Raw genomic sequence first — 22,267 nt, forward strand, 5'->3', positions numbered from 1 at the left:
TTTTACTGGTGGGCAGCAAACATTAGCTGTAAAAGCTGTAGAACTCTACAGTAATGATGTATGGCTGCCCCATTCACGTGTCAGTCATATTCAGGAATGTGGGAGTCACATACGAGACTTTCCTGTCTCTTGAGCCCCACATTTTTTCAGCTTAGAAATGTTGCCCGCATTAGACAATTTCTATCCATATCCAAAAGTAAGTACCTGATTCAAGCATCAAACATCAAAGCTGCAACTCTTTACACTATAGGTTCTCTAACACTCTTCTTAATACAGTAAGTTGCAACATATACAAAACTAGATTTCTAACCCACACCAGACCTTGGAAGCATATCACTCCTACACTAAAGTCTCTACATTGATTGCCTGTAAAGTCACGTATTCGATACAAGATCTTGTTACTGACATTTAAGGCTATATATAATCTGGGTCCCCATACTGTATATCTCTGAACTCATGTAGTAGGCTCCGTTCAGTTGAGGATTTTCCTTTGCTCACTGCACCCAGGACTAAATCTCAGACTTTTGGTGACAGTGCTTTCTCTGTCGCTGGTCCTTTACAGAATGCCCTTTCTCAGACTCTAACAGAGACAAATTATTTGACTCTCTGCAAATCTGAACTCAAAACTCACCTTTGTACTGGGGCCTATGTCTGATTGACCTATGTTCTATCCTGTATGTTTTTGTTTATTTTTTTCTTTTACTTTATATTGTACTTTGTCCTTTTCTTTATCACTATGTATAGTGTCCTTTGCTTTGGAAAGAGGTTTTATAAATAATTACAAAGTGATAGAAAACTGAGAAAAAATGTGCACATGAATTGAGAACTGTGAGAACTGGAACTGGAAACGTGTATTTAGTCACTCACTGCGATTCCTAGTCGTATAATTTGACACCCTATAGGATAGAAAAGGCAGCGAGATTCAGCAACTGTCGTCATTAAATTTGACATGCTTGCCGACTAGAAGTCATGACAAGTGATGTAGTGTGACAAAGGCTTTTAGGAGGATAACTTCTAAATAAGCTGATGTTTGCAGTGTTCTGCCACAGGGACCCACTTTTTCCCATTCTATATCAGCTATTTACAATGTGATATAGATGACAAACTAGTGGAATTTGCCAATATAAAAGTATGAGGAGTGGCAAATACAGAATCAGGATTGGGAAGACAAAGCAAATTAAATTTAACATAGAAAAGTGAAAAGTGATCTACAACAATGATACACAAAATTAGTAGGGACATACATACAGTATAACTGTTGATTTAGAGGACACAAGACTCGAAAGAGATTTAGGAGTTTATGTTGATTCTTCTATTTCTTTATCAAGACATTGTAGGGGGACAATAAAACAGGAAACAGAATGGTTAGGTCTCTAACTAAAAGTGTGAAATTTAAATACAGAGAATGTTAAGCATTAATTTACAATTCACTAGTAATTGACCTCACTTAGAATATTGTGGCACAAAAAGGATATTCTAGCCTTAGAAAGGGTTCAAAGAGGAGCAACAGGAATTATTACTGGTTTCAAGGAATTTTATATACAGCCAGGATGAAATATTTCTTCACAAAAAAAGGAGATTGAGATGAAAAAGGATACAAGATACATAAAAGGTATAGATAGATTTAACCCAGAGGACCATTTCAAATTATAACATTGTAACGGTTCTTTGGGTTTCTGCCCTCGCTGCTGCTGCCCTGCCAGTTCGTCCCTCACTACCTGGGCGTGAACCTGGGTCTCTGGTGTCACGCAACAGGGAACTTGCCGGCTGAGCTAAAGGAAACCTCCTTCAGCCCAGTCAGCCGAGATCCTTGTTATACACAAAACAAGGACACAGGGTTACCATTAGAAATTAAAAGGGAATTAATTACCTGCGAAGAATATAAAACATTTCTTTGCACTAAGGCTTGTGGGAATCTGGCACAGACTTCAAAGCAGGGTGACTGAGGCCAAACTCTGGGCACTTTTAAGATATGGTAGGGCAAAAGTTTTATTTCTTATTCTTATGTAATTCATGTGAAGCAGAATCTGCAGACTCATAGACCTTTCTATGTTACAAAGCCATTAAGCTTCCTGAATACATATGTACAATACATGAAAACTGACATTTAAACAGGGATGCTATAACTTCTAACCTGAAGTGAATTAGAATTTAAGAAGATAAGAAAGGTCATCAACAGCATTAAATCTAACCTGTAGCCAGCAGCTTATTGACATACTGTATATACTTGTAGTATATCTAACAATACTGAATCCCATGGAGTCAACTTCACCCTGGTGACTAGTGTTCATTCCACTCCTACAATTTGTATGTACAGAAGAGTGTGTTTTCTGCCTTGAATTTAAAAACCTATTTGGTTATAGGTGCATTAACTGTGTCTTATAAATCTAAATCTGCACTGACTGCATTCTAGAATACAGTGTTTATTTGGATCTTTCAGATTTAGTTCTTTACATTTTTAATTTCAGATGTAATTGGTATAAGGTTGATTGGGCTATAATTCTGGCTGTATTTTGTCCCCTTTTATGAAAGGTTATTATATTTAAAATCAGTGTACACATTCACTCCCCTAAGAGTCATCTAAAATCCCCTAGTGAGTGGTCTACAAACTCAGATGATTTCTTTAAGCAGAGCTGAGTAAATACTATTTGGTCCAAACAATTTGTTTTACACTTCATTCTCTGATGTTCTGTCATAGAGTGACATAAGACATAAGAGTGGCTTGTCTTTTAGTCAGTGACATGTTATTTTCTCCTTTTTAAATACTTGTGTAAAAAATATTCATTGAAATTCCAGCTCATCCTGAATTAATTGTCCTAATCATTTATGACTTCACTTGCTGAATTAGGAGACTTAGTTCTTTTTCATTCCTTTTAGAATAAATAACACATTTTAAGTATTTATCACAGAAGTTAAACAATTCAGCTACAATCAACAACTTCAATAAGGACCTTGATATTCTTTGTTAAAATTTGGTTTTAAATTCTGGTTTCCTGAATGATGTGTAACAGCGATCCTGATGGCAGTAAAATTAGCAAATATGCTTTAAATTTTATGAATTACTATTAAATTAAAATTTTATGAATTACTATTACAATAAAAGCTATTGAAAATCTACAAAAAAATAACTTTTATAGTTACATTTAAAGAGTCGGGTAACTGACATTTATGGCCTTAGTTATGCAATAGTTATGTTTAATGCAACAATTGTCTGGTTTGGATTAATCTATTGTGTACGGCAGTAAAACAAAACTGTTTTTAGCATTTATAAATTATATAATAAATACAAGAGTTAGAGGCCAAACTGAGGTAAAAGTGCTTTCCAACACATTTTTCAATGTGTTTTCACGGAATTAAAGTGCTGAAATAGCAAACAAAATAAAAACACAACATTGGCTACAGTTTACACAGGAAACAAGTCCCGTTGCAAACAGATAACAAGGCATTTTGCAGCATTCCCTCTTGTAATCTAGTGGATTATCTGCTATCTGCAGAGCTCCAGTGCAGAATCCAAACAGTCTGTGAAGTTACTGCATCCTTCATTGCAAGCTCTGACTAGAACCCTTCCACACTGATGGTCCCCTTGAAACATTTTCAAAGATTCCTGTAGTTTTGCATTCTCTTGGCAGTACTCAACTAGAATGCACACAGCATCAACAGGACCTGTCAAAGATGCCCTCAGGCTGCGCTGATATCACTGTTCTCTGTATGCCATTTCATCATACAGGTCTCCCTTGGCACCCTCCAAATGAAGCAGCAATTGGTTTGCATGAATGGAGACTGAAGGCACCAAAGCTCTTGGCCCGTGTCCAAGTAGTAACCGAGGCATTGACCAGGACGGTTTCTCCACAAGGAGACTGTTCTCCTATCATCATCTTCTGTGACATTGGCAGTAGGACTGTCATGCCTTGAGGTTGCCTGTCAGGAGAGCAAAAAAAGAGAACATAAGGGTAAGAACCTAATTTTAAAATGTTGTACAACACCATTGCTACTGTAAGTCCTTGCACTGTAGTTTAGAGAAAATTGTTAGTGAAGAATGTATCACAATTTCAGAAACAGTGCTACAACATTTTTCACTTAAGAAGGGCTTCAGACTGGGCAGGAGGAGATATGCTCACTAAACTGTCAGTGGGATCTCTAAGGGCTTGTTTTTGCACAGAGCTTCCAATACTGCTCTCTGGATGTACATGGGAGTGATAGAACACTGTATGTGGAAAGATGAATTTTATATGATACTAGATTTCCATAGTAGCTGTCTATATAACTGAATGAACATTATTTATTTACATTTCACACTGAAGCCAAGATCCATGGCATTAGATGCAATCTTTTGAGCTTTAAAATGTTTTTTGTTAATTTATGATGAGAGAAATTCAATGTTACTGTTGAGATATTTTTATAAACTAGAATTTAGTTTGATTACAAGCAGCATGAAAACAAGGCAAAAAGTATATTAAATAAGAACTTTAAAAGGGGAGAAGGGGTGGGCTAGAAACAACTAATATGAGCATATCTGCTTATATCATTTAGAAGCAAACTGATGAAAACAGGAACAGAGAATCACTGCTGAGCCCACCACTTATGACAGGTTGCTTTGTCATTAATTGAGGCAGTATCTTTTTCATTTTTATTCAATTTGTATGGTCAGTGTGTGAGAAAGAGAGAGGTGGCTGCATGAGATAGCCACCATCTTGGCTGACATTCCAGGCTCAGTGGTGTAGTCTTGAGCCAAAATTAGCTTTGAGAAGCCACCTTTAAAGGGGCTATATAAAATAAAGTTTATTATTATTAAAATGACCTGTTAATTGGGAAAATCTGTACAATAAGGCACAGCTAGTCTGAGTGAGTATCACTCTGAGGGAGTGAGATTCCACATGAGGGAAATAGGTTGTCAGAATAGGTAGTGCATGGAATCAGTCACTCCTCTGGGCTAAGTAAGAGGATTAGAAGACCAATTTGGAAGAGAAAAGGTTTCCACCTGCTTTCTGGGCACATCCCTCTTCCCTCTGCTGGGGAGAATATATGCTGTTTCCTTGCTAAGCAATGCCTCATTCCTTCAGGTGTCAACACCTCCAGCCCAGGTACAGCAGGCCATCCCTGTTCCTCATTCCTTATTGAACTGGGCTTGGTGAATAAGCTAATGCAGCTCTCCTGTCCAGAAACTGTGATGCCCCTCACTCATGTTTTGCAGCAGCCATGTCACCCTGCAGCTCACAATTAGCAACCCACTGAAGTTAAGCAGGAATGAGCCTGGTCAGTACCTGGACGAGAGACCTCCTGGGAAAAACTAAGGTTGCTGCTGGAAGAGGTGTTAGTGGGGCCAGCAGGGGGTGCTCACCCTGCGGTCTGTGTGGGTCATAATGCCCCTGTATCGTGATGGGGACACTATACTGTAAAAAGGCACCACTGTTCTTTGGATGAGATGTAAAACTGAGGTCCTGGCTCTCTGTGGTCATTAAAAATCCCAGGAAAAAATATTCTCAAAAAGAGTAGGGGTGTTACCCCAGTGTCCTGGCCAAATTTCTCATCCGTCTTTACCAATCATCTATGAATTGGCTTCATCACTCTGTTCTCCTCCCCACTGATAGCTGGTGTGTGGTGGGCATACTGGCGCACTTTAGCTGCTGTTGTATCATCCAGGTGGATGCTGCACATTGGTGGTGGTGGAGGGAAGTCCCCATTACCAGAAAAGGATTTTGAGTAGAGTGTCCAGGAATTTGTCGTCTTCTTCTTCTTCTTCTTCTTCTTATTATTATTATTATTATTATTGCCACTACAGACTAAGCTGTACCTTTGGCCTGTAAGCTTAAAAAGATCTCTCACTCTCTCTCCTTCCAAGCCTGCAAGGTATAGTACATGCTACCTCACACAGTGCATTCACAAGAGTATATTTATTACAGAAATTACATCTGATAACCCTAAAACCAAACAGCAATTATCCAACATTTTGGAATAACCTCTCCTACTGTTTATGTAAGTAAAAAAATATTGAAAGTATTTCAAAGATAGGGGTAGAAAAATGTTGAAACAAAGTATATGCCTTCCACATTTTTAAGATACAGTGAGGCATGTTTTTACACAAAGGATTGTGCGAATATAAAGCAAGTCACGCAGCCATGATGTTGAAGCCATCTTTTAAGAAAAGGCTGGATGACATCCTTGCAAACAGGCTAGATGGCCCAAAGGTTTATCTCATCTGTTAAATAATCATTCCTTCAGGGTTTACATATTGTAATCCAAGGGTGGAGCTGAAACTCAGACCACAGACACTGCACAATAAAGGAAATCTGATTTCACTTTCTATTTCATTATACATGCTTCAAGCTCCAGACTCCTCATTAACTGTTTTCTTAGATAATTCAGTGTTATTTTAATTCTTCTCCCCTGCTGGATGACTAACATCAGCATTCCTCCCCTAGCGACATTGTTTAGAAATACATGCTTTCTAGTAAAAGCTGGTTCTCTTTTTGTTTAGTATCCCCCACCTACACAGTAAGTCTATGAATGTCTATTATTATTGGCCAATGACAAAGAAGATGAAATGACAATGAAGGTCCTATTTCTACTACTGGGTCCTTCCTAATGTGTCTCCACACAGATGTGGCTGGATGTTTTTATGGATATTTTATCAATATGGATAAACAAGGCCTGAGCTTCCACTCTCCAGGCCTGGGGTCTGGCCTATTTCAATAAATAATATATATGTTGCATTTCTATAAGGAGTGTACTTTTATTTGTGTTTTATATACACAGAATTTAGGAATTTATTTAGGAAAGTATTTTTGTGAGATCTTTGAGATATGTTGTATAGTATTATTAGTATAGTTTCGGTAGTGACCATCCTAGACTAGCAGTTAATGTGAGGTAATGTACAATTAACCCTTTCCACATATTCCTTTTAATAGAAGTGCTTTTATTTATGCAATAGCTAAAACAGCTTTTAAAAGAAGGTCACATGCTTTGTGGCTTTTCAGCTGTTCATCCTCATCATTTTTTACTGATCTGTGACAGGAACTCTGCACCAGTAATCAAGCTGACAAAATTAATAAAAACAACTTGTGACTCTAGTCATGAGGACGCAGGGTGACACTAATTTGGTATTTTGGTTTCCTGAAGAACAATACTCAATCATTCAGAACCTCTCTTACGTAACCTTTGGTCCAACCTTTCTATACTTGAGAGGGCTGTTGACCTCAGGTTACAGATGTGGCCTCTTTCAAATATCCAATATTGACCAATTGTTTTTTTTTCTTTTCAATACAGGCAAGTATGTCTGACAGAACTGCTTGGATTCAGTTCTGTACAGCTGAAATACCAAATTAACTGACGTACCTTCTTCATGGGTGACAACAGAAGTTGGAACTTCACTATTTATGGTGAGGGCAGTGGCTGTTTGAAAGAAAAATAATATTTTCAATAGTCAGTATAGAAAACAATATAAATTGAGTTTGACATTTAAAAAAAAAAAGACAAAGTGTGACAGCTTCAAAACTCATTATGTATCTACCTCACACCCAGTACCTTCCACAAAAGATTACTTTTGATATGAAGTGGAAAATCAAAAGAAGCAGATAGGAAGTGACGTATTACGTCAAATATATTAACCATAACAGGTAAGGATATCATTTCATTATATTAAGAATACATTTTCATAAAAATCAGTGAACAACTGAACAGACACATAAATCACTACCTGTAGCATCAACTACAGGCCGCAGGGGACCAGTACCCTCTGAGTGAAAGAAAGTAAGAAAGCAATTAAAGCACACTTAAATTCACCGATTTTATTTGCATTTTATTTAAAGATGCAGTAAGTCTTTCAAAGGGAAACATAGTGATGTATAATTGATCTACAGTATACTGATTCAAGACAGGCATCACTCATCACTCGTCATTCAAAAGACCCAGGCTTAGAAAGCATGACTATCAATGGACTGTCAAAGCTTTTCACTACAGAGTGCAATTTTCTCTTACGGCTCCAAAGGTTTAGATAAAAATACAAGCCAGGCAATATTTAGTTGACATAAATGTAAATTTAAGATTTAAAATTAGCTTTATTTTGAAGAATTTGTGTAAAGGAGTAAAAAGGTTTGAAAGTGATCCTGTACTATATTATACTAGGGTATAGGGTATAAGGGTAGTCTCAATGGTATTCTCAGCTATAGCTGCCACAGTACAGAGACAAGAGACACTGTGCTGTAGGAGCACCCGTCCTTTAGATGACACATTTAATGGAGATCCTGTCTACTTGGCTATTAAAGACCTCATATTGTTTGGGATGGATGGGTATTGTAAAATTTAGAAACAATGGGTTTAAACAATGTTTAATTTAACTTAGTTGCAGTTGAAATTACAGACAGAAAAACACAGAGGATCAAAGGGAATTTTCTAGTTTACTCTAGTTAATTAAAGTCTTCAATAGTCCAGAAACATAGATTAAAAAGAGGGAAAGGAAAGAAGAGAGACAGAGAGAAGAAACACTGTCACCCATCTCTTGCTCTACGTTTGTGCCAGGTGAGACCAGACTCTGACTAATTATTTGGATCCCTGTTTTAGACATATTGGTATCCGTTATTTTAGGAAATTGTGATTTCCTTTACTGTGGAATCCTAGAATAGAAAGATAGATTCACATTTGCTTTTGGACATCCATGTAATAGAAAGGGAGATTCAGATCTGTGTTGTGTTCTTTTATCTGTCTTTTAGGCCAGTGAAAGTGTTGTATAAGATTTCAAGTTACAGGGTAGCACTCAGAAATTTCTGGGTTTGTAGAAAGCAGGCTTCTGAGATGCCTTGTGTTGTAAACAATGTAACTGGAATACATGTTTTTGTTTAATGTTGTATGTTACTGTAAAATTTTGTGTTGCGTAGTTTATGATATTTGTTAATAAATGTTTTTTTACATTTGCTTCTGATTTATTACTCCTTTGCCAGAACTGTGCCAGACAATAATGAACCTATGTACACGCCCAGAACTCATTTGCTGTAAATTACACCAACCACTGAGGTTTATTTTAATTATTTTATATTTATTTTGTTTGTCACATTCTATTTACCTTCATAAGGACACGTGGGTTTTTTTTGTCAGTTTTGAATTTAGATGTTTCTGAACCTTATATCAGCATGTTTAATAAAAGAGCAATGTTCAGGCTATTTCAAGCCTGCAATACTTGTTGAATCACAATTTTTGAGGCACAACAACATTGTGAAAGATCTACTGTCTAACAGTTTTGAATGATTTTAAACACAAATGGTTTCAAATGCTAAAGTATTCTTGATCTTTTTGAAACCATATTGCTACATTTCACAATACAATTTGTAATATTTCTGTTAATTTGTGTTAATACTGCACATATTGTCCTAATACTTTACACGTTACAACCCTATTGCACCCTCATCAACAAAGCAATATGACTGACATACTTAACTAACGATCTTAATCATACGTACATAAGGCATCAAAGTCTTCCTCCTTTCTCTTACTTCTTTTGAGTCCCTTTACATCTGTGAAAATAGATTTGAAAAAAAAATTGAATTTAAAGGAAATCCACAGTCCCATGTTTTAAAATTCCCTAAGGTTATGGGCCACAGAGGGGGATGTCTTCAAAAGAGGCAGTTAAAAGCAATATAGAAAATGCAAAGTCAAAGCATATATTAAGCCACTTAATAAATAAGAAATGCAGTTAAATAATAACACAATACTTAAAAATACTGAAAAAGTCCTACTTATTGTCATATTCAGAATATATATTTTTTCATGGCTACAGCATACAATGTTTCTAAGGCTTCTGTGGCCATCATAGACTTCCCCTGGTGAATACAATATGTTGCTTCACAGCATACAGGGAACCTCCAACTTTCTCTTCAAGAAATACAAAAGGTTAAAAGCTACACTGTTTACTGAAGCAAAGCAGAGCTACAGAGGTGTTAATGAAACAAGATGTTCTATATTTCGCCTCATCTGAGTTTGTCTTAACTTTTAGGTACTAGATTTAGCAAACTAGAACTGAGCATCCCATAGAGATTACCTGACAGCATTAGCTAACAAAGCCCCGTTACAGACTAAGAAAAACTGACAAATGTAATTGGGACTTTATGGGTACAGCACTGTTTAGCAATTCATTATTCAGTGTTTGCTCAACCCCTGGTGAAAATGGTAACTCAGGCCCATTATCACTGGAACCAACACAGCTCAGACCATAGGCTTGATCTGTTATTTTTAAGAGATCTTACATATAAACAGAAATTACCTTTAAACCTGTGATTTACCAAGATAGCCACAGTCACCACTACTGCAGCCACAACCATTATGGCCCAAACTATAGTTGAAGACTTTCTCCCTGCTGGGGGTTGTTCTTTAGTTTTCTTCATATCATCTATTAGGCAAAGAAAGGCAAAAAATGGAATGTTATGTGAAATGTTATGATTATTCTAATTTGATCAAATTACCAATTATGATAAATATTTATTTAAACGTATTATTTATTTAAATATGAAATATTTACGATATGTGTAAAGTAAAGCTTGCTAATGAATCTTTTGTTTTTGGAAACCTGTTAACAGATCATTTTGTATGTTATAGAATATGTACTTTTTCCACCTTTCATTATAGAAAGTAGAAACCATTCAATAACATCATCGTGTACATTGTTGTACCGTATGTTCACAAAATTAAGATGAGTAAATAAAATGAAAATACAAGAGCATAGGATTTTAACAAGAGAAGGCAGTGTACAAAGTGCTGGCACAATATATTTTTGATTTACAGTACAAGTAATAAACAGAACAACAGATGTAATTAATTGAAGCTAAAACTCATCTCTCATTCAGAGACAGAAACAGCCATGAGATCAGTGTTCTTCAGTGTGTCCTAAAGTTTTCTGCATTCCTCAACTGCGCTTTAAGACTCTGCTCAGCAGACTGGATAGCTTCATTTAGAATTTGTGGAACTTTAGTTGTGACTAAGCAGTAAATGTTCCACGACATTAATACAAGCTGGAAATAACCTAATTTCACAAAAAAACATTCCAGATAGGCAGCACTTCTCTAAAAGTGATTGCATAGAAGAAAAATGCAAGCACCTGAAAATCATTAAATCTGTTAATTGTACACAACTAATACAAAAGGGAGTTTCAATCAGTGTTGCTCTGCAAGAGTCAAGTAGAGCAGGTTCGTCTACGCTCAAGGGTCTCCACACATACAGTATGCAGAAAATCAAGTGTGCCAGAGGCAATACCGCCACAAGCTGAGGTGCCAAAGTCACCCATCAGAGTAGGGCTGGGACTAGCTGACCAGAGCTGTCCTGACTCCCAGCTAAGCAACGGCCCTGCAATGTACTCAACATCTCCAGCACCGTGGTGACATCCCTGAGGGACAAACCTCTCCTCTAATTGATGTTTAACCTCTGCATGTTGCTGCAAAACTTGTAACGGGTCCAAAAGTTGACGGGTGGGTGGAGTTGGAACTTTTTCATTGCAGAGGGCATTGCTGTGAGCCAAAACGTAAAGATATGACTGGAAATTCCAAATTAGGTGGGTATATAGTAAAAAAAAAACTGATGATGTTTTTCCATTTATGGAAAAATGCAAGGGGAAGCCCCACAATCTATCAACAACCAAAGGGAAAACCTTCACTTATCTTACTTTTACTTACCTTTACCTTTATCCCTGAAAATATTTAGCCCTAGAGCCTGTGATAGCTGATATCTGGCCCTGACCGCAATATCATCCACAATGTGAATTCACACTTTCAACGCACACAAATAGCAAACATAAGAGAGAAATGCACTAAGGTCTATCGATTAATTCTACAAAGGATAAGTAGGTAAATCTAAAAAATGTTCACCTTTTTATCTGAATAACATACTCTCATCTCAAGGATGAAAAATTAAAAATAATCTAAATCTATACCTAATTCTAATATGCTTGTATTGTTGTTGTAAGTTGCGGTGGATCACCTGCAGAAGAAAGTCTCATCTCCCCTTGTATTAGTTGTTGATATGTATCACAAATTTGGTGAAATGGTTTTCTTACTACATATACTTTCACACACAAATGTAATCTGGATTTCCATACTTGATGACTAAATAGCATCAGGAAAATGGATAATTCATCCAAAATTTTGAGCTTATTGCTGTGTTTCTCAAAGGAAACAAAACATATCCTTTAGAAAATTATCTATTCTATTAACAGATTCTGAATTGCTGATGCTTTAGCAAAAGAATATCTGTGCTCACTAGTTCAGGTGACTAAATATTATTATTAGGGTGGAGGGGGTCTTGACTGGCTCACCCATATTAGGAAAGGCCAGGAGATGAGGAAAGACATCATGCCCTGCAGACCCAAGCTTGTACCTTGATCATTCTACCCACTGTTTGCTGCAAGTAGTTCTCAGAGATTATGCAAAGTTACCAAAAAGCACCAGGGTTGGGCTGGTGTTGCAGAGTAGACTAGGAGATCCCTGTATCTAACAGTGACACTGCGCTCCTGTGTAAATATAAACTGTCTGCTGTCTGTGTTCTGAAACTTCACCATGAGAAAAACCATCTCTTCTTACTTGCCTTAAATGATAATACTTTGCAGATACAAAGTTTTAACAGATGAATGTATTTCTGCAACAGAAAGTTCTGATGGATAATTGGCAAATTAAACAGAGGCCAAAATAATAACAGGTTCCAGATTTTTTCTATTTTTTTTCAACAAATGCACTCCACGTTAAGGCACATGATGGATTTATGGTGTAGTGTATAGAACAAGGATATCAGAAGGATTCTAAAACATCATTCCTGTTTCTAAATTTAGTTTTACGGAAATGTTAAATGATTTCACATGAATTTTCTATGCTAATTCCATCCTTGTTTGCAGACAGGAGAGATATGTGACTTCTCTTTTTGATGTCATGACTCATGAGAAACAGGTTTTCCAGAAGAACGTTTAAAACAATACTGTCCTTTCATCTAATAACACTATATGCATGCAGCTCATAGTATTAATTGTTTTTTAAATAGCTTTCCCTCTTCTTGTTTTGTTAAGATTTTCCCTTTCCTCACATGCCTGATTTAATCAAGAATATTAATCTTGACTTTCCTCTGATAAATTAAATTTGTATGGGGCAATTGGTAATATACAGATATACCTGTACTGTTGTACCTGCATCACTCCACACAACTATTCCTATTTCATGTCAGATCCCAGCCCAGCCTACAAAATATTTCAGAAATGACATTGCTAGAAAAGTATTAGGATGTAACCTCCTACTTTGTTTCATGCTATGTTATATAATTTAAGTGGGAATTTCATAACCAAATAAAGCTATTATTTAATTTGTAATTAACTAATACTAAATAAACAAAACTTTTTAACAGTGGTTTTATTTTTTGTGTAAGGGTACTTTTGAAATATTCCATTGTCTCAAAGTGTCCCTTGGAATAGGTGTCTAAATAGGTCTGTGCATCACACACAAAGCATCTACTATGAATTGAGCAACGTAATAAACACTAAAGGAGCTCTTGCCAGATGTTTGTTTTTGAAGAATATGGGAACAATAGATGTAAGGGATTGCTATCATACCTGGAATAGTAAGATTCGTTGCGTAGTTGATCGTACTCTCGTTCCAGAAAGTGCAGGTGTACGTGTTGTTTACGGTATTGTTTACAATGACACGGCTGTTTATGTGGTACCGTTGATCAGGGAGTAAGAATATGCTTTCATTGGCGTTTGAGATGAGGTTCAGACCACTTGCATCTGACCAGATCACCTTGGCCAACGGGTAGCCTTCTGACTTGCAGGTCAGTTCCACCTTCTCATCATCTGGGGTTCGACTTATGTCTGTTTTTATAGGTGTATAGGCAGCTGAAAGACAAAAGGATGCATGTTCTAACTACATTAAAGTAAGAAATGTTATAAGTGAGGGGAGCTCTTAAGAGATTTGGGTTTAACCTGGTGCTTGTAAGTAAAATATGTAAGAACAGTCTGTTCACAGATATTCATTTATTCATCCTGGGCCTCTTACAGAGCTTGTAAGATTTGACAAGATAAAACTACATGGTGTACAAACACCTATAGGACATTTAGGCTTTTATCACAGGTAATGAGAGGTTTATTCAAGACTTTGAAAACAAATGTTATACAGTAGCATTACCTGGCATCAAAATATTGGTTGAAAAATTTAACAGAGTCAGTAGCCAGAGCTGCTTAGTGTGAAAATACACACACCTCTGCAGGTGTAAAGCTTTCAAACAAGGAGGAGACCATTTTTGGTTATTCTTATGAGGTCCAATTCAGCCACCTTCTAAAGTATAATGGTAAAAAGAACACTTGTACTCCATTAAGTAACCAACAATTCATTATAATTAATTATCTTTTCAGATTTCACTATGCATTTTGAGATTGCTTACAGTAAATAACATAAATAATTAACATCAATTACTGTTTTAAAGAGGCACTGTTCTCAGCTATGCAATTACCATGTATTTTTATTCATTAAGAAGGTATGTGTTTCTGTTTAGGGTTTTATTATGGTAGTAGAGGTTCTGGAATCATTTTCATCCCCTTAACTTCATTCTTTTCCTTGTTCTGAAATACATATCACATGTACAGTATGTGTACAGTGTCCTGTAACCTTTTAATTATTGTGACTTTTTTACATAAAAGAAACAGCAGAAACTAACCAGACATCAGTTATCTGTCATGTTTTTTGGATGTTTCTGTGAAATAATTGGGCCAGACCTATATGGGAGAATGAATGTGATTTACTTCTATGTCCTAATGTGTGATGTGCATCTTTGAGTCATGACACAGGGCTGGTGTTCCTGATAATTTACAAGTAATTTACAGATCAAATCACAAGTCATTTGAATGCAAGCCAAGAAGGATAATCACTGTCTCTCACTTCTCTCCTCGTGTAGAAAGCTAGATTGTCTAAGGTCTAGAGCACTGGAAGCATTTGGTACATCTAGGATTTATTACTGTTAGCAATTGACAGATAATAAAAAATGCAAATATATGTAACTCACCTCTCACATTGAGGGTGGCCTCTTTATAGTCAGCTCCTCCCTGTTCAACAATGCACCTGTACTTCCCAGAGTCAGAGATGCTGAGATTGGACATCTGTAGGACAGCCTGGCCCAGCTTCAGCCTGTCCTTCTGCAGGTTCACTCTGCCTTTATACCCGGGGTGCTGGGTGCTCAGGTCCTCCTTTCCGCTCTCCAGCTTGTACACTTCCAGGAGAGGCTCAGGCAGGATGCGGTGCCAGTAGACTCTGAGGCTGGACAGGGTCTCACCACCCCCTGTAGGGAATCGACACTCCATAGTGACGTTCCCCCTAAACTCAGCCAGAAAGGAAGACTCAGTCATATCCACAGTGAAAAGAGCTGGGAAAACAGAAAAAAAATAATATTTTTGGTACATACACCATTAAATTTTACTTTACAAAATGTACTTGAACAACTTTTCCAATGGCAAAATATGATATATATTAATAAGTAATCCATCCATTAAATTTCTAACTGCTTCTTCCAAAGTTGGGCTGCAGGCTAATTAATAATCTAAAATAATGTAAATCAATCAAACTTAATTAATTTAATTTCATTGATTAAAATATTAGTAGTATAAGTGAAGTTCTTTACACAGGTGTACAACAGCACAACCCAGGACTCAAAGCCATAATCTTTTAATTATAGAGCAATAACTAGTACTCTTCAATACCCTATTGTTCTACACTAACTATAAACACTAACTAATAGTTATACACTAACTATAAGTATATGTGTTCCATAAGGCACAAGATGGTTGAAGACACTAATGTACAGACTACAGTTCCAGACTGAATTGATTCAAATAACTTACTTAATTTACTCATGAGACTCAAGTCTCATAATCTAAGTCTTGTCACTTTTACACATTGATGATATAAGCACAGCTGGTAAAGACCTGTTGGATTGGCTCTCCATAACCAGGGGATTGACCACCCTGATACATACTTAGGGATGTTCCTAAAAAAGTCTTAAACTCATCAGATGTTCTTCAATTGAAAAAATGTAGGCACTCTCATTTGCCATCTTGCATTTGTAGTCCAGGTTTAACAATGGATTTAAAAAAGGTCAAATTAAATATCATTCTACTTAATAATGATCCAACATACAGTCTCATTTAGACCTTTTAATGAGCACTGCTGTTCATTTTCAACATGTATTATGGGCACCAGAAAATCATACTTTACTGTCAGATTCCATTAGAGCCGAATTAAGCTGCCATTACTTCATTATACAGTAGTTCATTATGCCTACACACTACAAAATGGAGACAAATATCTAGAATGTCCAGTATACCTGACTATAGAAATTATAAACACTATAGCACGAGTTCCTACAGCATGAAACACAGTATGTGATGTTGCAAAGTTGCAATGATAAGTAGATAAGTACCAGTGAATCTGTGGACCTGCTCACCAAAAAAACAAAACAGGCCAAGCCTGTAGCTCTTAGCTGTAGATCTTGTTTCTTTTGATAATAACAACTTTTAACATTTTCCTCAAGTCTTATAAAAAGTAAAACAACATAACTCATACCTGGAAACATAGGCCACATTGCAACTTGAAATATAATAAGGAGTGAGTTATCCATTTCTCCTGAAAACAAATAAGATGAAACTTTACAAAGGATACAATTAATCTGTCAAATTTGTATGAGTCAGAAAAGAAATTACATCATTTGCACATCTATTAATCACAAATCTTGCACCACATCATTTTTGCATGGTTTGCATTTTCATAAATATTTCTACAGCTTATTAAGCAGCTTGTGACCAAAAAAGAAAGCTTTGTTATTCTATATAATTATCATTACTTGTTTCAAAATTGCAAAGTGACCATTTAAGGTTGTACAAATGTGTCAAGCCAAGATAACATTCAGTGTTTTGTTTGAATAAAACGTTCTTAACCTGCTGTGGAGTGCATGTAGCAGAAAATGGAGAAAAAAAATATGGTATTTAATCTCACAGATGAAAGTAATTTAGTCAGAAACACTACTGGAAATCCTATAGATTTCTGTAGATTCCAAATGAATGTTCTGTTGGTTTCCAAAGGGATTCCATTGTCGATAATAAATAAAATTTTAGTAGGAAATGCTATTGAAATCATATTCCAAAACTTTATGGGATACCAGTAGGATGTTTTCCATGGGATTTCAAACAATTTTTTGATTAGATTCTCTGCAGATAATAAAATTAATAGAATTTCTTAGGTTTTCTGTAGGTAATCAGTAATTAGAGCCATTCATAATTAATATATTGTATAATATAGACAAAAATACACACATTTTTCAACCATTGACTTTAACATTTCTAATGTTCACAAATGGAGCTTGTGGAGAAAATACAATATATTTCCGGGTTGAATAACAGTGTTGAAGAAACAACAGCACATTCTGGTATAATTTATTAATGTATGAATAAAATTCAAAATACATTTATATTAATAAAGTGCTCGGTTTATCTTGGTATTTTAGTTTTAAAAATCCACAGGGTTCTGATGTCCATTCACCTTTCATATCCCAAGGGGATAATCTAATTAGAAATAAAAAATGTTCTATTAAATAGCATTGCTTTACAAAATTGATGAAAATACAGAAAACATTATCCAGTAAAAAAAAAATCAGTTTTTAATTCACAATTATTTTAATGGAATTGGGAAAAGACCTACTGCTAAAATCTATTTAATACAATTTGAAATGAAGCTCTTAAAGGCAACCTGCTAGAAACTAAAAGAACACAATTAGAATTATTTAAACTTTTTATGATTTCTTCTGAAAAAAATGAAAAATTAATAGGTGTTTTTGAGCAGAGTAAGGTGTTATCCAGACATTTCCTGAAAGAAGCCAAGTTGTCAGCTTCAACAGCATGGGTTATTAAACAACATGGTAGGCCAATACATTGTGTTACATTTCCAAAGCTATAATGGCCTTATTACAGGTGAATAAAGCTGAAGGCCACAACTGACAAACTATAGAGGACCAGTTCAATACATTCCAATTTTCTTGGTGAGAAACTACCTGTTAACTCAAAAGGCACAAAAGTGTTTAAGGAAGATGGTATCCTAAATTATAATGCCTTCACAAATCAAAAATGTAGAAATAAGTCACCACTTACTCAACCCAAAAAGAACCAAGCAGGAACCTTCATAACGGGATACATGACATAGTGTCCTGAACACCTACGAGAATTTATGACATCCAAGAAAATGCATGTGTGTTTCTGTTAGTTCATAAAATCAGTTTTCATCTATAGTGCCTTTTCATGTGGAACACCATCACAATTAAAAATGTGGTCTTACATCCTGTTTATTATTAAAAGTTTAGTAGGAATAGTAAAAGTGTATTAGAAGAGGAAGAGAAAGTATACTGTAAATACAGTACCTACATAACCATAATTACTGTACATACATTACCTACATAACTGACTTTCTCAAAATTCAGCAGACTAATATACTTTAATTTCACATATTTCAAATTCACAATAGCAATTAATGAAAATAGCATTTCCTAACAGCAATGGATTCCTCTCTTCCCCACAACACATATTACACTGTAAAACAGTCACATTCCTAATTACGAGAGACATACAACAATATGACAACCTTGTATCCATCTCTTTTCAACAAAAATATTTTGAATACTATCAAAACTATCACAAATGAACACCTTCACACAAGTCACACAATTACATTTTCTGTCTTTGCAATTGTAATATTTGATGATACAACCCACAGTAAAAAATCATCATATACAGTGCAGTCCGAAAGTATTTGGACCGTGTCACAAATTTTGATGTTTTGGCTCTGTACTGCAGCATGTTGGAGTTGAAGAGAAACAATGGCTATGAGGTTAAAGTACAGAATATCAGCTTTAATTCGAGGGTATTTACGTTTATATTGGGTGAACCATAAAGGAAACACTTCCCATTTTAGGGGACCAAGAGTAATTGGACAATTGGCTGCTCATTGACTGTGTGTTGATGCATCGTTAGTTCATGCACAAGAGAGCTAACAAAAGGTCTAGAGGTGATTCTAGATGTGGCATTTGCATCTGGAGTCTGTTGCTGTTGTTTCTCAACATGAGGACCAAAGAAGTGTTAAAGCCATTAAAGCGAGCCATCATGAGGCTGAAACAGAAGCAAGAACGCAATGGTGAGCTTAGCAATAGCAAACAACCTGGGAGACTATGGAAGAATACTTTCAATCGTGAAGAAAAACACCTTTATAACTGTTGAACAGATTTGGAACACTCTCCAGGATATAGGCATAGATGTGTGAAAGACTACCATAAAGAGAGGAATACACCAGCATAATCTCAGAGGGTTCACCACAAGATGCAAACCACTGGTAAGAAAGGCCACAGAAAGGCCAGGTTACAGTTTGCAAAAAAGTAATAAAAAAGCATCTAGAGTTCTGGGACAAAGCCTTATGGACAGATGAGACAAAGATTAACCTCTACCAGAGTGATGGAAAGAGAAAAGTATGGATTAGAAATGGAGCTGCTCATGATCCAAAGCATACCACCTCATCTGTGAAACATGGTGAAGGTAGTGTCATGGCTTGGGCATGTATGGCTGCCAGTGGCTAGTGGAACTGGCTCACTTGTCTTTATTGACAATGTGACTGCAGACGGCAGCAGCAGGATGAATTCTGAAGTGTACAGAAGCATCTTATCTGCTCAGATCCAAACAAATGCTTCAAAACTCAATGGGTGGCGCTTTACCTTGCAGCAGGCCAATTACCCCATACATACTGCTAAAGCAACCATGGAGTTTTTCAGGGCCAAAACGTGGAATGTTTTTAACTGGCCAAGTCAATCAACCGAGAATCCCATTGAGCATGCATTTCACTTACTGAAGACAAGACTGAAAACAAAAAGCCACCGAAACAAGCAGGAACTGAAAATGGCTGAATTACAGGCCTGGCAGAGCATCACCAGGAAAGATACCCAACGTCTGGTGATGTCTGTGGGTCGCAGACTTCAGGCAGTCATCAACTGCAAAGGATTTGCAAACATGCCAAATTTTATTTACGATTATGTTAATGTGTCCAATTACTTTTGGTCCCATGAATTGGGGGGACTATGTAATTCCTATAAGGTTCACCCAATATAGATGTAAATACCCTCTAATTAAAGCTGACATTCTGCACTTTAACCTCATAGTCATTGTATCATTTCAAATCCAATGTGACAGAGCCAAAACAACACAAATTGTGTCACTTTCCAAATAGTTATGGACTGCACTATACATACAGTATGCATTTCCAAAGCTCAGAAACAGTTAACTAACCAGGTAAAGAAATAATAACACATACAGTAATACCCGTAAAAACTGGAAGATTCACAGGTTTATATACACATAGGTATGATCAGCTGAACAAACAAAGGTTTAAAGTAATCTAAAATTGTGATGATAAATAAACTGTAGTGATTAAAGTAGAAAACTATACAATGATCTAAGCACACAAGCCTTGTCAATATTTCCCGCAAATTACGCTTTCCATTCAGTAACTCGGACAGTAGTATATATATGTTGAGAAGAAGAGCAGAAATTGGCACTAACACCGCGAACTATGTCAAAAGTTAATTCGGTAATGTGCTATAAGTAAACGGAAAGGAAGAATCAAAAGCACGATACTTTTCCCTTTGGTACGATGTATCAAATCTGCCCACGCGGGATTACTTTGGTTCATCAACCCACGTAAAATTCAACAGTGAAATGTCATTCATATTTGTTATATACAGCTATCGAACGATTGACACATTTCACCCATTACTTTGGCACTCACCGTTGTCAGCAAAATATTGCATGACTTATTCAACGGAATATAACATTATACCAGGACTGTCAAATTGAAACAAATAAGTGGGTAGTACATAGCACTTCATCATAGTGGATTCTTGTAAACGCCTTCAATGGCTTGCCCCGCGCCTTATACAATATATAATGCGAATAACACCTACAGTACATTTATCTTGTAAAACTACACCCACGTATGGCTAGCTTACCTTCTGACGTCGCGTATTCGCTATATAATATACTTACTGTATTTTCCGTGCAAAGTACGAAAATTTGCACTCAGACAACCTTTTCGCTGTGAAATTAAAACTGCTTCTTTTAAGTGTAGGTGGGATTTTAATGGCAAGAGAAGTAGCGGTAAAATCATACAGGATTATTAATCCAATCAGTTAGGTAACAGGTTGTTTGCGTTGAATACTACAATCACTACACTTAAATGTAGTTTATGAAAATGTAGTTTGATGGAAAACTGCAGCTGGAGCCAACAACACTCATTGCAAAGCGCAACTAATGGTATATCGGAAACGGTAAAATGTTGACGTTCCTCAAACGGACTATTATTCTAAGTAATTGTTACTGTTTCTAATATTGTCAACACACCCGTTTAATACTCACTTCTAATTAACTGAGTATTTTTAATGTAATCCTCACGCAGCCCATAATAAAGTAAAACAATTAGGTCCGAAATATACAGCACAACGGTACTGCGTTTCTGAGAAAGGAGCAATACATTTAGAAGTCTAAAGACCACTGACAAATATCTAAGGTGTAATTCACTACTTATACAGTACTTTACCGTAATTACTAGAAAATATGTTTAATATTTCTCTTTCATCATATTGTCCACGAGAATAAAGACATCGCTGAACAGACTTAGAAATAAACCTTAGTGTCACGGTTTTTTATCTGGTACCAGAAAGTGTCATAATTAAGCTAGTAATAACGCTAAAGACACAGTGACCATATGCAGCATACATTAACGACATCACCAGCAAATAATGACAGATTAGCATGTAACAGTACCTTCGTGACGCGAACTTCTCAGCTTGCCTATTCTCCGTCTTCTGCTGAGCCTGAAAAACACCAGACGTATTAAATACAGAGGAAACTTTCGCTTTAGTCTTCCAACTTCCTCTTCATGTTGAACCCAACACAGTGTTTACACAGGACGTTCATCAGTTTACATACGGTAACTCGATGCTTTGCTCACGAGAAAAAAAACAATAATCAAATAACATAAGCAGGACCTTTAAATAAAAATATATAATTATAGGTTAATTCATAAATTATGTATAAAAGACAGGTTAAGCGTACGTGTCCAATACAAGATCTGCAAGACAAGCGTTTAACTCATCCTACATTTGCCGTCAGAATTGCTTATATCGCCCGATGATTTTTTGTATGCTTCAAGTGAACCCCTGCGAACTTTCACAACTATAC

At 36.2% G+C, this 22,267-nt stretch overlaps 1 protein-coding gene across 1 annotated transcript; it reads right to left on the reverse strand.

Moving 5' to 3' along the window:
* Positions 1-1,343: 1,343 nt before the first annotated feature.
* Positions 1,344-21,954, reverse strand: LOC148837807 (programmed cell death 1 ligand 1-like). Its single transcript, XM_088911804.1, has 8 exons — positions 21,851-21,954; positions 16,566-16,625; positions 15,013-15,369; positions 13,568-13,849; positions 10,250-10,375; positions 9,450-9,503; positions 7,333-7,389; positions 1,344-3,918 (listed from the first exon to the last, which is right to left on the reverse strand). The coding sequence occupies exons 2-8, from the start codon at positions 16,618-16,620 to the stop codon at positions 3,902-3,904; spliced, it is 948 nt and encodes a 315-aa protein (XP_088767930.1). The 5' UTR covers positions 16,621-16,625; positions 21,851-21,954; the 3' UTR covers positions 1,344-3,901.
* Positions 21,955-22,267: the final 313 nt, after the last annotated feature.

Source organism: Atractosteus spatula, chromosome 3 (genome assembly GCF_055471065.1).
Source record: "Atractosteus spatula isolate fAtrSpa1 chromosome 3, fAtrSpa1.hap1, whole genome shotgun sequence".
NCBI classification, from domain to species: domain Eukaryota; kingdom Metazoa; phylum Chordata; class Actinopteri; order Semionotiformes; family Lepisosteidae; genus Atractosteus; species Atractosteus spatula.

Coding starts and splice junctions, on each gene's coding strand:
- LOC148837807 (XM_088911804.1), bottom strand. CDS start 16,620: ATGGATAACTCACTCCTTATTATATTTCAAGTTGCAATGTGGCCTATG. Junction 15,370..16,565: donor AATGTGGCCTATGTTTCCAG/GTATGAGTTATG, acceptor CTGTTTTCCCAG/CTCTTTTCACTGTGGATATG. Junction 10,376..13,567: donor AACGAATCTTACTATTCCAG/GTATGATAGCAA, acceptor TTTGCCTAATAG/ATGATATGAAGAAAACTAAA.